We start from the raw sequence: 15206 nt of genomic DNA on the forward strand, positions 1-15206 counted from the left end.
TTCCCGGGCAAGCACAACGCAACGCTGCAAGCGTAGCAGTTGCAGCGGGTCAGTCAATCGCTGGCGTGGTTGGTGGGGAAACTCGGTGCTAAGCCCAAGTATCCTGCGCTAGTAAGAGACTATGCGAATAGGATACACTACAAGGTACCTACGTCACACCAGGAAGGAAGCAATAGCTTTCCGATCGTTCTCTTTGAAATCCGCGATTTTGTTGACATCGCTGAATGGATGATAGCCCTTAATCTGTAACTTCAAGCCACAGAGCGTGCCTTTTGTCCTGACACCTTCCATCGAAGATGATGTGGTGCGTGGCCTGTTGTCTCACGAATATGGACGACAGCAACTTGGATTTCAATGAAATTTCCTTCACGTTAACGAGAGCTTCAGCTTCGGTAGTATGGTTTTTGGAAAATCAAACCTGTGACACTTGCCCTTAGCATCGAGACGCTGCTTCTGCACAGGTCAAATGATCAGTTGGCGAGATGGCTTTGACGGCTTCACCTCGTCGATTGCATTCGAATAGAAAAAGTGTACCGTAGTTATTGATAACTTTACCAACTCCCAAGTTTTACCAGTCATACCAGACAAGTGTGACGCCAGGCTGCCCTCCCATGCTAACAATAAAAACGCGCTATGTCCATTAAAAACACACATTATCCCTATACCGTCAAATCAGCAGCCCCTTGCGTCCCTAGATTGCTGTATGAATCTCGTGTTGATTCGCTGTCGCCATCCCCGCCGAAAACTACTGATTCATCTTCTCCATATCCTTCGGGCTAGGATCACCAATGCCGTCCTCGTTGATGGCAAACAAGCAGTCGCTCTCTGGTAAACATGGGCTGTCGTAGATCTTTGCGATTCTGGTCTCTCCGCGGCCCTTCTTCAGGCTGATGCGAGTAGTACTGGCGTGCGCAATGATGTTGCCACCAATTGGCTTTTTGGGGTCTGGGTTGAACATGGCAGATGGACCACCATCAACCTGCGCCACGACCTGGTTGGTGATCACCACCGCAATACCAAACTCGTCGGCAAGGCGCTGGAGTGTGCGCATAAACTTTGCGAGATGGGTTTGGCGAGAACTAAGTTCGCCACGACCCAAGAAATCCGTTCTGTAGAGCGAGGTCGCGGAGTCGACAATCAACAGACTGAAGCGGGTCTCGCACATCATGGCTGCGGCCTGGTTCAGAAGCTGCAGCTGATGGTCCGAATTGTAGGCTCTTGCGTACGCAACGTTGTCAAGAACTTCTTCGCCTGAGAGACCGTATCGGTTGGCCACTGCTAGGAGACGGACAGGCCGGAAGGTACCTTCAGTGTCGATGTAAAGACATTTTCCCTCACCACCCCCCATGTCAAATGGAAGCTGGCATGTTACCGCTAGAGTATGGCAGATCTGCGACTTTCCTGTTCTGAACTCTCCAAAAACTTCGGTGACACTGCCGGTCTCGATACCACCAGCCAATAGTGTGTCCAGATTTTTGGAGCCTGTCGTGATGGAAATCAGTTCGCTGCGGCGCTGGTGCATCTCCGTCGCAGTAGTAAAACCCATAGGCACAAGTTTAGAGGCTTGATGATAGTGTCAGTAATCCTGCACTCCCAAAATGGAACCTCTAGGAATGTCAAATGCTGGCCACTGACCTTCTGCCAGGATTTTCCCTGCCTTTTGCTCCGAAATACCTTTGATCTGCTCCAGTACCCTCCGGGGGGTATAGGCAACAGATTCAACGGTGTTGAAGCCTCCATCTACAATCAGCTGAATGTCTCGCTTGGTAAGTCCGGCAACACCCTAGGCAAGTCAGTTGGTTGTTTGCAAGCCGGATGAATCCATTGAAGAAAGTGATGCGTACCTCTAGAGCAGAAAGTGGTGTTGGGGCGCCTGGGTTTGGTATCCCGCTGTCGTCCTCCATGTTGGCGGACTCATCGTACTCCTCGTTGTTCGACATCGTGCTATTTGCTGTGCTCTTCTGTGCACAAATTTCGGGGTTTCTTCACGTTTAGTGATGGTATGACCAGCAGCGAGCGAAAGAGTTTTGGATATGGCCACAGAAAAGCAAGACAGAAAGGCGCAAGAAAAAAAAAAAAGCGAGCGGGACTGGAGCCCAAGGATAGGTACGCAAATGTTCGTTGACAGAGGCGAAAACAGCAGGCAAGAGCGCGACCCGCGTCCGACAAATTGGGGAAGTGCGACACGTTAACATGTGACCTGGATGACCAATCCAGCCCAGCATGCGGGATACTACCCGACACTATTGGCCCCGCCGGATGCCTAGATTCAGTGGAGACGGGAATGACAGGCGACAGGATGGTTCCCCTGTGGGGTCCGCTACATACAACCGAGCGGTCACCCCTGGGGGTTTGTCAATTCATGCCAATTCCGTACACTAGTGTACAAACACTGCTCCCCGTCAAAATTGTGACAGGCATCTTTGAATTTATGGCCTGCACCGATACAGAGATACAGTTTTCATGCTATCCTATTCCTACCTACTGCCCTCTGTCCGTCACTCCCGGAAACTAGTGTATTTGGAAAACATTTGCGGCCAGGGTCCTTTTCATGATACGCAGGAGTGTACACCCATTACTCAAACCCTCCATACTCGCCAAACTATTAGCATTCCATCCTCGCCTCTCGATACAGCAACTCTCCGCCAAATGGATACGGAAATCGCGAAACGGCGTTTTGGACGCATCGCGTTTCCAACGAAAACACCCCATCCAAAGAGGAGACAACAACCGCTCTTGCTCATTAGGTTCTCGACCCAGCCGCCTCTTCCGAGTTTTTGCCACCTCGGTTTCCAGGACCAAGTATCTCAGTCATCAACGACGTCTGCCGCCTGTGTCCCATTTGAACAAATCTAAGAGTACACCCACAAAAGAAAACCGCAAGAATGGCCCACCAAAGCAACTTTTTGGAGAGGCCGATGTGTGCTCCTCACTCACTACCTCCATCCATACCCAGGCACACGACTACCCTGGCCAATTACCTCACCATCCTCCCTTCCCCCCTCCCTGCGGACTGTCAAGATGCGTCATGGTTTATCCTGGGCTCTATACCCGGTGTTCCAAGCCTTCCCACAGGTCGGACCTTAAAGCCCGTCGTTGACTCTCCGAGCAGCAGATCTGTTGTCAGGTGTAAAATGCAAATTTCTAGGCCCGAAGGTCGGCTCAGGGGCAGTGATTATCATGGGCTTTGTATCCTCCTGCTGTGCTGCTAATATATCACCTGCAAGGAGGGAGTGCCGAAGCGATCACCGACGGCGACATCTCTTCTTTCAGCTCCTCTTGGCTCATACAGTCTTTCCCCTCCTTCGCCACCGCTAAATGAGTTATAGGATCTTCCACTGCCGCTTCTCGGTAACCGTTGATGGACGGAATCCGAGTAGGAGTCGCCTGATTTGGAATCAGTGATTCGCTGGTCTCCCCTGGTAGGACCACCAATTTGCCCATCCCGGGCCTCTTGTTGTCGTTGAGACTTTCTGGTCGGCACATAGATGTCATGGACTGCTGGTCTTTGTGGCGACTGTGCTCCTCCGTCTTGGCCTTCGAGTCTTCGGAGGGTATCTTCGTTCAAAGCATGGGGAACCCGCAACCCGTGGCGATGAGGGTAATCATGCCTCTGGTCTCGTGGGATGGGTGGGGGGATTGCCCCTGATGAGGCACTCTCCAACGACTCGGAATCCGTCAGTCCTTGCAAGAGTGAGCCGTCGGGGGTGACAAGGCTTTTTGCTGTTGTCGTGACACCTGCCGCCCCCTTTATCTTCTCCCTCCTCTGCTGCTCCGCGCCCAGATACACCAGCGTCACCGCCGAGGTAGGTTTTGTTTCGGTGGGAGTCGCCGGTCTCGAAATCCAAATGCCGTCAACTTGGACGCCGCTCTGGATCGCCCGGACCCCGAAAGGGATGGTGCTGGCTGCTGCGCGCTTGGAAGAGGTAGGTCGGAGCCCCATGCTGCGCATGTCATTGATCCGCGCCTTCTTTTCCTCGTCCAAGATCTCCTGTTTTCGTACGATGCGGTTCGTCCACCACAGCTTGACCAAACCGGCGCAGAAGACGGCTACTATCGCTACGGCAAGCGCCTTGGGATAAGTGTCAGCGAACTGGCATCTTCTAAACAGGGATTCAGGGCAAAGAGGAAGGGTTTAGTATTGGTGTCGTGACTTACAAAGGTCATCTGCTGCCATAGCTCCCATGACATGAAGAAAGTTTCCTTGGCCATTTCAGTGTCTCGACCAACTTTCTGCGACGTCAATGAAGTTTGAAAACTTCACTCGAGCCCGTGTTATCTTTAGTATTTAGAGATAGAAAGAGTTGTGATCTGATGAAGGCTGATACCAGCCTCTTGATCAACCAAAAGACGAGCAAACGGTCGTTGCCACGTCAGTTGGGTGAATTACAAAATTCGGTAGGGAAAACAGCCGTTTTGCCGGAGTGAACTTGACCGCACTTTGTTCGGTTTCGGGTGCTTGCAGTGTTGTCTTGAAGTCTCAGGCGAGTGTTGCCGCTCCAATGACCAAGCAAGACTGGAAGGATTCGCTATGGATAATATGATTTGAATAGAGAGATGAAAAACCCGGCCCGGTTATTGGCTTTCAAAAAGGCCAAAATATATGGCTCGTAGAGTGTGGTCGAATTCTGTTGAGTTATTCACGTCCTCGTTCGCACCCTGCGCGGATAGTAGATGGGACCAAAGATCGTCTTAGGGCTCTGCACCTTGAATTGTTCTGGCGCCTTCGAGATAATCAACTGATGAAAATGAAGTTTCCGAGATGGAATCCAGGACTCTTGTAAAAGAAGGGAGCGCTTTCCGTAGGAGGGTGGGAACAGATGCCTTGTTATCCTTTCTGAATTCCTTAACTATCGGCAACTCCTTTTCCCTTTCCAAGAGTTCAGAACCAATCCGTCAAGAAAAGGAACTTGATCTCTCGGGATACACAGGATGGAAGCCCAGCAATAGGGTTCTCGAAGAGCTAGTCGGGGCAAATACGAAGAGCGTGTAACGGGTGACGGCGCTTCAGTCCCAACATACTTTCCTAAAGCCCCTGTTCGGGTCGGGTGCCTGCATTAGCGAGGCTGATGTTATCACCAACGCATGGCGTATAACGGGATCCAGGCTTAATGAAGCTTCAAGGGCTTGTCGTTAACGTGGTCGATGCGTGTCAGTAGGTCACAAAGACCAAACATCTACCGGGTCGTACACTAGAAGTGTGGGCAGTCTCGTTACAGCAACCGCGAGTGATGTGGAGCGAACTTTATCGAGGCTTTTGACAAGTGGTGGGCAATGAAGTGAGAAGTGGACTGAAGTAAAAAGTAAATGGAATGAGCAACATTTTACCATATTCAGTTTCCGTTCGGGACGGGCCCAGAGGCTTTTTGTACGAGCGTACACCCAGGGATAACAACAGCATAATACGTCAGGTCTCGAGGAGTTGACCCCACCGACATTGAAGGCGGGCAAATAAGGCTGAATAGTGCTTTTTATCTATTATCATCGTTATTGTCCATGGGTTGGAATTTCTAAGAACAGCATGACATACATAGCGAGCAAACGATAGCCAGCGCTAACCGCAGAGCTTGATCTCCTTCAACCATGATAGGCCCCGGCATAGCTTGTGCAATGGGTTTTTGTTCACATTTTAGCGTCGTAGGGCACGCTGAGCCTTGCAGACGATAGTGAAAAACTGTCCAGACTAAATGACTGAGCTGACGACGCAGCCACGGAGTGGTTTGAGAGGGTTGAAAAGAGAAGAATAATAATAAGAGTATAGTGGTCTGGGCAGTATGTACGTGATCTTCGGACCCTGGTCGACCGAAAGGCAGGTCGATGGACCACTGCAACCGGGGCGACAGGTCTTTGGGCTAGAACACATGATGAGCAATAGCCATTAAGACGGGAGAGAAAATTTATACAGCAGCTTTGGACTTGAACAAAGGGATCTTCAAGTCCGTGGTGTCGAGACTGGGTTGTATGCAGTAGTGAAAAGGTGGTATGAATGGGTGGGTAACGCGGCACAGCCGATAGCTAAGCTTGAAATTATCCAGAGAAACGACGAACAGAACACATGATGATACTCATGAAGCATTGTGCGTTTAATTCAAAGACATCAAAGCTACTTGAAGTGGTAGAGGTTGTCTGGCGGAACCTTGACCCGATTTCAGCGTGGTATTTTGCCTGGAATTCATCCATATTGTGGGTAACCTTGTCTGCCCCGGATCCTCGCGTCGTACTAGCCGGCAAATTGCTCCAAGAAACAGAGAATGAATGTCACAGCACACCATTCCCGTGTAGTATCTATCCAGCTAGGTAGATAGAACATACTTTGTGCAACGGTGCGCTAAGGATGTCTGCGACGAGAAGACGGTCGAACACAATTTTGGACGACGACTCGAAAATGTTGCTGTCGTTTCCATTATGCGTGCTGGTGTATCGACACTGGGTATTTCAGATAAGTAAGATCAGGCACTGCCAGTATCTTGTGTCTTCGGAAATATAGTGGGTGACAGAGATTTTGGTGGTGTTAAGTTCTTGACCTGGAATGGAACTAATAGGGAAAGAAAAAGCCGCGAATGTACGAATGGAAAGTTCAAGAGTAGAAACATGGCGAGTGAGGTAGTCACGGCGGAACGCAAGGACTCAACTACACTCCTTTCCTAGGCTGTTTTTCCCTTCCTCTTGGCTTGTAGGGCATCATAGAGATAGGGAAAGACATATCGTACGGAAGAGGCCATTACCAACGGAATGGGAACACCAAAGATGAAGCCTTCAGCTCAAGATAGAGAACATACAACAGTGCTGCCCTTCCTTTCCACAACCAGGCACATGAGTCGAGCAGAAACAAAGGCGGAGAAAATGGTTCGGCGAACCAGGGATGGGCAAGGGGAAGGGGAAGGGGAAAAGGATAATTACCCGCTTGAAGGGAGGATTGAACCCATGTGCTCCCGGACTACAAGCGGTATGAACCATTACGTACAGCTGCAACCTATTTGGGAGCCCATGATTTCTTTGGAAGGAAGGAGTGGGAGGTGTAATATGTACGAGTTGACAATTGCAGTGGATATTCATTGCATTGCAGCTTTCTCGACTCTTGAAACTGACCGACCAAGGGTCAGAAAGGAACGTTACGGTTCGTATTTTCGACGATAAAAGGGCTGTAGTTTACATATCAAGTGGCTGAGACGCCCTGATTTCTCATGTATATAGCTCAGGAAGCTGTTTGGATAGAAAGAATCGCGGTGGGCTACCAGGAACACATAAAAAGTGAAAATAGTATCATGTACCACACATGTGGCATCAGAACGAAGGTGGAGAGCAATACCCAAACTAAACCAAGCTAACTGATATTGTTTCAGTAACCTACAAGGAAACAAAGAGGTCATCAACAGCATGAAGCAGCAAATACATTTGGCCAGAACCCCGAATGAACCACTGCCAATCGTCTCCTTGATCTTAGGGACACAGAAGCCCTGATATACCGCATTTAGACCAACATCAGTATTCATGCCAAAATAGCGTTCAAACTTGTCCTGTGCTACCGTAAAAAAGCAACCCCCAAAGCGACCGAGTGCAATGAAATCCCACTATTAAAAGCACGAATGAAAACAAAAGCATGACAAAGACGCGCCTTATAACCACCCCCAGGAACTCCTAGAAAGTGTCCCCCTTTTACTCCATGTGGTGAATGCGTGTGTGAGAAGCCTCGTGGTGATCCATATGCAAGGCTGTGCGGAACAGAACGTCCGATGGGTATCCTGAGAGAAAGTATAGAAGTGAAGTCTGGGGAGCGTCTGGCGACGCGGCCATTATATGTTGCGCTAAGAGGTCGATGATTACTTCTTCTCGAAGGATGGATGCTAAATCAAAACTCTTACCGTTTAGAAAATTTCCGAGTGTTTTCGATCCAATTAGGCGTTGGCGTCAAACTTGAAATAAGCTTCCCCACATGACGCCGAGTTTGTACAATCCTGGAAAGGATTTGGAATGGAAAGGCGGCTATCGGGCCTGGTCGCCGACTGAGCGTCTGGATGTATTCACCTGATATCAAGTTGGAACGGTTTGAAACGCCCCCCTATCGTAGCGCAGTTCGGACACTTCCGACGGGCTCCTTGCTCAAGCATCAGAACATCGACACATGCCCGGCACAAGCCGCATATGCATTCGGTGCACGCATAAGATTCCCGAAGCAAAGAAACTTCCCGGCACGCAGCGCAGTAAATTTGCGTGTTCTGCGAAGAGTAGCTCGGAGATGAATCCGACAGTCCCCGGGATCCGATATGAAAGTTCTCTCCGCTTTCTCCACTCTCGACCGATGGGAAGGCATCCGTAGCCTCAGGATTGTACGATGGCGGAGTGAGCGCCTGCTGCAGCGGCGATGCTTGATAACTCGTATAGTTGTAGTGCTGCTGGAGAGGGGGCAAAGATGATCGATGAATCGATACAGGTGAACGGGGAATCTGACTGGTCAGACGTGGATTGAATTTTGCAGGGCCTTGCGAACTCACTGGCGTCCTATCCTCGTCTATGTCTTCCGTTGCTGAAGTGGCTGCATCGATAAGATCCTCCCAGCGCTTTCCAAAATCAGCCGAAGGCTCGGCGGATGAGGCTTTCCTGTCGCTGCCTCCGGGCCGCAGAAGCTCATGCTGGCTATCATTTTGTAACCGACGAAGCCATTCAGATGTAGCACCTTTGGATCTCTTGCCTTGGTGGCCTCGTTTGGATATCGACTGCCTTCGAGTGCGAGTGGGGCCTAATGTCCGATGCAGTGGCGGAAGAGTTGATGATCGGCCAGGGGGCGAGTTTGATAAGATTGAAGGTAAAATTTCTCTTGGTCTTCCCGAGTCATAACCGGAGTAGGGTGCACTCGTCACGTCGGCGTTTGTGAGGTGTATTGGGGGCAACTCAATCGATGACCTCGGCCTTCTCTTCCCTTCGTGATCTGAATGCCAGTCCTGTGGTAAAACAAAAAAAACATCGCTTAGCAGAGCGAAAAGGACGTGGAAGAAGTCCCTAATACAAAGGACAAACCCAGATTATCCAACTTACATTATCGGATTCCCAGCCTTGCTCCAGTTTGTGATTGTGTAGCTGCGCAAGGGCGGTTGCGGCAGGGAGCAGTGCAGCTCCTGTATACTGCTCCTCGCCATTTCGAGGTGTCCCTGGAGCACTCGAGCCGTCTCTATGATAAGCATGCGAAAGCCCCTTAGCCTGACCTGCATGTGCAGAAGGCCCTGGAGTTGACTGGTTTTGAGGTCGTTCGTTTGGCTGCGTCTTGATCATGAGCAAGAAGCTCTCCTCGGTGGCAGGGAGCTTGGAAATATAGTGCTCTGGGTGCGCTCGACGGATGTGCTCCTGCATGGAGCGATATCTCTTCTCCTAGATGTGAGGATTACCATCAGCTGATCCTATCCATGACATGTCAGGTGCAACGATAATGACCGAAAGGGCTGTAAGTGACGGCTGATGTTTTGATTGACAATGGTGTAGGCGGTGTAAGCTAGGATATGCTGAAAGTGAGCAACTTACACCTATGCAGCGCTTGCGACAACTTGAGCCATCTTGGTTGCGCAACGGACAGACAACCTCATTATTGGCGTCGGTGATCGAGAACGAGGAAGTGAGGGATGTCCTAGGCGGCATATTGAATACCGTGGTACCCCACCATACAATGTCGTCGAATGTGTTGTGAAGGTCGGAGAGATGAGCGATAGCTGCTGATAAGGCTTATACGTATGTATCGCGGCGTATTGTATCGTATCGTAGTAATGCTACTCAATCGGTGTTTTGAATTCGAAGTCTATGATGTGACTCTCTTTTGCAACTGTCGCCCACGAAATCGACGGTGTTCTTGGATGGATTCCTCTCAAGTACTGTTTACGGCAGCAAAAGGATTCAAGCTATCAGTCGTTGCAGGTGTGTAACAAGAAGATGTTCGAGGAAAGGTGGGAGACGGTGAGGTGTGGTGGTGGCGGTGGTAGTAAAGGGCCTTTAACAATGAAGGAATGAAACCAAAGCAGGGCAAGCGGGATCGACTTGAATGGATGGGCACGGGATGGGGTCTAGCAGCAACCGCCGTCCATATAACGAGAACAGAAACCCAGGTCCAGTATGGAAAAGGTATGGAAACGACTCAATCCTGACAGGCAGCGTGGATTGAAGGGATGGGGGGGTGTGCGAAAAGGATCAGGAGGTAGGTATTTGGAGCTCCAGGTTTGATCCGGTAAGGGTATGCGTGTATGAGAGAGAGGTGGACGAGTCTGATATGGGAGGGAAAGAGGCTTGAGAGGCCAACGGGGGCAACAAGGAAGCAGCACTGAAGGGTACCTTACTTGTTAGGGTTGACCGGAAGCAGCCTACACCCCATTCGCATCTACCTATCTTGGGGATACTTTGGCTTGTCGCTACCGCAAAGCTGTCGACGGCAAGTATCTTAACTGATCGAGATGGGGTCTCAGACGGAGGAAACGGGGAGACGGGGCAACGAGAGAACAATGGAGCACCTGGGCGCTTTCCTATCAGGAAACGGTGCTGTATGTACTGTAGTTGCGGTACTTGGCCCCGTTCTCACCAAACGCTATACCGCCAGCTACCGACCTCACCGATACCCCGAATGCGATGCCCAGCTGGCAACTGAGAAAGACGGGGCAGCCAGAGGGCGTCTCGCTCCGTTGTCATTGTCCTACTGCCAAAGTGTGCCGGAGCGGGATCGCCCCCGATGGTTCGCCTTGCTACCGACAGCACCCCATCGAGTCCATCAAGTTCCAAGTGGAAGAGTCCTGATGTATTGTAATGCTCAGAATGCTGTAACGATAAGTGGGAGAGGGCCGGGATAGCGCCAGAGTCGAAGGGAAAAGGGACATGGGGTGTCAGCTTTGGCATGTCGTCAGGGACAACAGGGGCCAGGGGGGGAGGGGGAAACAGAAGAAAGCGTCAGTGGGCACTTGCTCGACTGGACGAGGGACAAAGGGGACCAATGACTTAGGCCAGACCTCGAGCTGGAGTGGGGCTTTCAAGGGTGTTGCCTCGACCAGTTGGGGGACTTGAACGATCATGGCGAACCCTCCTGTTTGTGACTTCCAACCCACGTTGGCAAGGTAGGATGGGCATCCGGCGTTTCCTAGCGACTTGTAAGCTGCCTAGGTGCCACGGGTGCCTGGCTGAGCGCCCGAATGCTGTGTCAGGACTGGTTCGACAGTCCTTGATTTCCCAGCGGCCAGAATGTGCCAAAGGCTCGCGAGACAGTACATGGCAGGTAGATCCAAGCATCCCAACTTCAACCATGAGCCGATTAAGCGTGAGCTCGTTGCAGGAAACGATGCTACCGTACCTTGAGCTGCCTTCAAGGGGCCTGCGCTGAGTCAGTGACTGTAGCTGTTTCCCACCCACACAGAGCTATCGAAGTAGTGGCTGATAGCACCTGGCCGACCGGATGTCGCGAAGTGCCTTGGCCGCCATGAAAACAGATGGCCCCAGCGGTGGCTACGTATAGCGCGGATATGCGCTGAAAAGGTGATGCAGTGATGTCGCTGGAACTGAGTGAGGAATGGCCTGCCAGACGATAGCTGGGGCATGTCCCGAGTTGCTTGACTCGACTGAGCGTCGGATGGGCAAAGTCCCGGTCGAGGGAGGGGGGTCAGATGGTATCTGGGGGTGTCTGTCAGAAGCATTGCCAGAAGGGGAATCGGTCAATCGGGAGGGACAGTTGACGATGATTGGGTGCCGGGTTCTGGAGAGTACCTAGTTGGAGCTGATGGAGCCAGAGCTCTGGGGGTAGCTGGAAACTCGAGCTTCCCTTGCTCGTCAATGCTATCCCATTCCTTCCATGTCGACAACCTGAACAAATGCATTATTGACCCGGGGGTGAGATCAAGCAACACTCCTCAGAGCTTTGGGAAGACTCAGTGAAGTATGAAGACCTCAAGTATCGTCAGGGCCCATACTAATAAATTACCTCTCGATTGATGTATTGGAACTTGGCTGATTTGAGTTCGATGGAACAATCGGATGTATGTACTACTTACACTCGGAGCAGGTGCAAGGTCGACAGATTTGACACACCATGATCCAAGCTCGTCCCCCTGACAGAAAAAAAAAACACCTTTTCGGGTACTATCTACATGGACGATCAGCGCAACTACTCCTGTTAAAGGTGCCAGCTTTTCTGTCATCGGCGAGCCAAGCAGCGAGATCTGAGAAGCTGCACGCACTTTGGCACCTTACACGGCTCTTACCTTAAGCTGGAGCAATTGAGGGGTGGATCCTTCCTCGACAGTGGGTTTGTGGGGTCAAGGGTTCCCGCGAACGATGTCATGGCAAAAGCGGCAGTCCCAATCCAGGCGAGTCCACTTTCTCCTCCGTCGTCCACTCAGCGATCCTCGTCCCTTGCAAACACAGAGATTACCACCTAGCGTCCCGCTCCCGAACCGACAGGAAGCTATCAGCGAGCCGTTTTTGCGATATGCAGCTCAGTTTTCGCTTCAGGTTGGGAAACAGTTGCTCTTCCGAAGTTGACAAAAATGATAGAACCAAAACTAGGTACGTTTTTCTTTGTCTTTCTGGGTTTGAGTCCAGCTTTCTCCTCCTTCGGTTTGCCACGATCCGCTCGCTCGTCCTCCATTTCGACATCCGATTCTAGAATGTTTCGTTCTGCCGCCGAGGTGGAGTACCGTGATGGAAACCTAGGACATGGGCAGCTGCCAGAGAGAGGTTTGGAAGCACATCACCAGAACCAGGAAAAGTTGCGTCTCTCAGATGAGACCTTCCACGGCACCAGCTGGCCCAGGCTTTTCTTCATTTCCAGACAACCTCGTTTTCCAGACAAGTAGGCATCCCTAACGAAGGCAGTGAAAAGTTCTGTGACGACCACCGATAGTTCCTCTCTCAGTCTGCATGAGGTGTGGTACTCCCATCTACATTTCGACAAAATCTAGGCCTAAAGGGCTCAACGTACAATGTCAAGCTTCAAGAGAGCCAACTTCGCGTGTGTCGTTGTACCCTCTTATTTGCCTATCTACAGTGGGTACCTAATTTATACAGTTTCGTACTGTATGTGTCAGAGACACAACCTGATCACGGAAGGCTTATGACAAGCCAGTTCTAGGCACATGACTTGAGATCTATGACACACCCCGCTCCAGCATACCTCTCGCATGACGAGTACAGGAACATATATCCCGGCTGTTACAACCTGTCACAACCTGACTCGAGTATAACAAAAGGCGCGCGGGTTCGCCAGGTACCTAGGCAATCCTGCTTCTCGACAACGAAAGGACATGTACCTTACAAATGTGTCTGTTCGCGTATCGTTTGAAGGGATGATACATATACGCGGCGGGACTTCCGAAACAATTTTACAAAATGACACGAAACTCGAGCTTCAAAAGCTAAGGTCAGTTACTGTACATTATCTGCCTACACGTGTACATAGTATCTGTCGTCGAACACTTCCCTTGGATCTTGGATATCGACAACCTCCAGTCTCGATCGAATACCTGGGGGCTTCTGCGCGCCAAGCTTTCTTTCCCCCAGACATTCTGATAATGTAGTGGGTGATGAACATCTGGGAATGTTTTTTTTTTTTTCTAGGGCACATCAGAAATCCTATCATAAACTATAGTAAATTACCAGTAGGCAAGATAGTAGAACGCAAGATTACTATACAGTACCTTTCAAACTTCTGGTAAAATTTGAATGTGGAATTTGAACACCAAGAAAATTATTTCAAGAAACTTAACATAAGTACCTCCTAGCAAAATGAAATGTGTTGGGGGCAAAAAATGCTTGACGTCTACAATCCTCCAAGCACCCGGACTGCGCAGCTTTTTAGCGGTAGCACAGTAGCATCCATTGCCAGCTGTCCAGATTTCCGCGTCAAAACCCGCTATCAACCCACCACAGCATGTGCATATGGTAGTGTACTTAGTAAGGTGTAGGTACCTTACCTTGGGCTGCGGTTTGTCAATCTTGCCTGCCCGGCGGCCCCATATAACTTGCCGTTGCATTCCATCGTGCTTCGCGCAGCCCCGCTTGGTCGGATGACGCATTACAGCAAGCAGAGTAGCAATGCATGGAAGCATCTTCGATAAAGTTTCTATCGCTTCAAATCGCTCTTGATGGTCTTAGTCCTGTCATCAAGAGGTTTGGCACCGGGCAGCGTACGGGTTTAATGTATCAGTATATATCTCAGCTATACGTTATGAAGGATATGCCCCAGCGTACCCCAGAACTTGACAGAATTACCCTCTCAAAGCCTTCTACCTGTGTGCATTTGTTGTCCCTCTGTGGCGGCTATCTTACCTCAATAAGCTCAGCCGACCTTCACGTCCGGTCCTTCAGTCGTGTTCAAGGCTAAAGAAGTGCGCTATTAGGTAGCTTCCATCTGCCCGTTTGCTTGTCGCCTTGTCTACTTTCATCACATCTCGTTTATTCAATTTTCACAGAAAAAGTTCTCGCTCACTGCCAAAATAAAATACACGGCCAAAAAAGATAAACCCCTGTGTTTTTGTTAGACCTCTGTCCATGCCGCAACGATAACGAAAAGGTGATGAGAGCTACTACCCTTGTACCCTTTACTGTCCATTCTCGGATCGGGCTCGGATCGGTCTCGGGGCCATCCCATGTATGTAGCTAGCTAGTGTAGTTGACGGTCAGGTTCATTACACGGGTAACTTACCCGGTACGGTTTTGTACATTTCCGGCTTGGTGTTACTCTGAACTCATGTTAGGTGTTCTAGCTTTATTGTCGTAATATACGTACTCGCGGGCTGAAATCGATTCCTCGTATCACTGTCTAAAATGTCGTGGACAGCATACTGTGGAAGGTCGCTTACTGCATAGACTTGGAAGGAAGTTCGATGATGGAAATCCTGTGAAATAAGCCATGATAATTCCACTGGCATGAACCATGGGATAATGCGATCTTCATGTCAGCTATGAACATGTTGAGCGCCTTGTGTAGGGAAAGCTAAATTGTAGGGTATCGAAATCCACAGACTTGGCTGCGCAACATTAGGCTGTGATCACGTCCTCTCCTGCTATGCCAAGTAATTCCTGAACAGAGGTCAATAAAGCGGCGCAACAATGACGCAAAGCGGTGGACATCTCGAATTCATCAACAACGGGGCTGATAAGGCGCCGGAGACAACAATCGTAACGCAGAGGGGAATCATTATACAAGATGGCTTTACCAAGTGCATTAGAGTAATCCAACCAATCGACCA

The 15206-nt window shown here is 50.2% G+C and overlaps 5 protein-coding genes across 5 annotated transcripts; 1 reads left to right on the forward strand and 4 right to left on the reverse strand.

The window, feature by feature from the left end:
• Window positions 1–381: 381 nt before the first annotated feature.
• B0T23DRAFT_361510 (DNA repair protein RAD51) lies at window positions 382–2238 on the reverse strand. Its single transcript, XM_062836286.1, has 3 exons — window positions 1845–2238; window positions 1636–1783; window positions 382–1563 (listed from the first exon to the last, which is right to left on the reverse strand). The coding sequence occupies exons 1-3, from the start codon at window positions 1938–1940 to the stop codon at window positions 746–748; spliced, it is 1062 nt and encodes a 353-aa protein (XP_062690407.1). The 5' UTR covers window positions 1941–2238; the 3' UTR covers window positions 382–745.
• A 916-nt stretch (window positions 2239–3154) lies between these two features.
• Window positions 3155–4487, reverse strand: B0T23DRAFT_182327 (uncharacterized protein). The gene is made up of 2 exons (XM_062833089.1): window positions 4159–4487; window positions 3155–4072 (listed from the first exon to the last, which is right to left on the reverse strand). The coding sequence occupies exons 1-2, from the start codon at window positions 4210–4212 to the stop codon at window positions 3209–3211; spliced, it is 918 nt and encodes a 305-aa protein (XP_062690408.1). The 5' UTR covers window positions 4213–4487; the 3' UTR covers window positions 3155–3208.
• Window positions 4488–8021: 3534 nt separating this feature from the next.
• Window positions 8022–9627, reverse strand: B0T23DRAFT_321207 (uncharacterized protein; the record flags this gene model as incomplete). The annotated part of the gene is made up of 3 exons (XM_062835214.1): window positions 8022–8939; window positions 9034–9363; window positions 9514–9627. The coding sequence occupies 3 exons, from the start codon at window positions 9625–9627 to the stop codon at window positions 8022–8024; spliced, it is 1362 nt and encodes a 453-aa protein (XP_062690409.1).
• Window positions 9628–14129: 4502 nt separating this feature from the next.
• Window positions 14130–14520, forward strand: B0T23DRAFT_182475 (uncharacterized protein). Its single transcript, XM_062833091.1, has one exon. The coding sequence runs from the start codon at window positions 14153–14155 to the stop codon at window positions 14336–14338; it is 186 nt and encodes a 61-aa protein (XP_062690410.1). The 5' UTR covers window positions 14130–14152; the 3' UTR covers window positions 14339–14520.
• On the reverse strand, window positions 14492–14911 carry B0T23DRAFT_321744 (uncharacterized protein; the record flags this gene model as incomplete). The annotated part of the gene is made up of 3 exons (XM_062835257.1): window positions 14492–14617; window positions 14660–14696; window positions 14817–14911. The coding sequence occupies 3 exons, from the start codon at window positions 14909–14911 to the stop codon at window positions 14492–14494; spliced, it is 258 nt and encodes an 85-aa protein (XP_062690411.1).
• Window positions 14912–15206: the final 295 nt, after the last annotated feature.

The sequence above is a fragment of the Neurospora hispaniola genome (genome assembly GCF_033458365.1).
Source record: "Neurospora hispaniola strain FGSC 10403 chromosome Unknown B0T23scaffold_6, whole genome shotgun sequence".
NCBI lineage: Eukaryota > Fungi > Ascomycota > Sordariomycetes > Sordariales > Sordariaceae > Neurospora > Neurospora hispaniola.

Excerpts from the sequence above, each read along its gene's own strand:
- B0T23DRAFT_182475 (XM_062833091.1), top strand. The coding sequence starts at position 14,153 with ATGTATCAGTATATATCTCAGCTATACGTTATGAAGGATATGCCCCAG.
- B0T23DRAFT_182327 (XM_062833089.1), bottom strand. The coding sequence starts at position 4,212 with ATGGCCAAGGAAACTTTCTTCATGTCATGGGAGCTATGGCAGCAGATG. Across the intron at positions 4,073-4,158 it reads TATGGCAGCAGATGACCTTT|GCGCTTGCCGTAGCGATAGT; the intron begins GTAAGTCACGAC and ends ACTTATCCCAAG.
- B0T23DRAFT_361510 (XM_062836286.1), bottom strand. The coding sequence starts at position 1,940 with ATGTCGAACAACGAGGAGTACGATGAGTCCGCCAACATGGAGGACGAC. Across the intron at positions 1,784-1,844 it reads CACCACTTTCTGCTCTAGAG|GGTGTTGCCGGACTTACCAA; the intron begins GTACGCATCACT and ends TGACTTGCCTAG. Across the intron at positions 1,564-1,635 it reads AGGGAAAATCCTGGCAGAAG|CCTCTAAACTTGTGCCTATG; the intron begins GTCAGTGGCCAG and ends ACTATCATCAAG.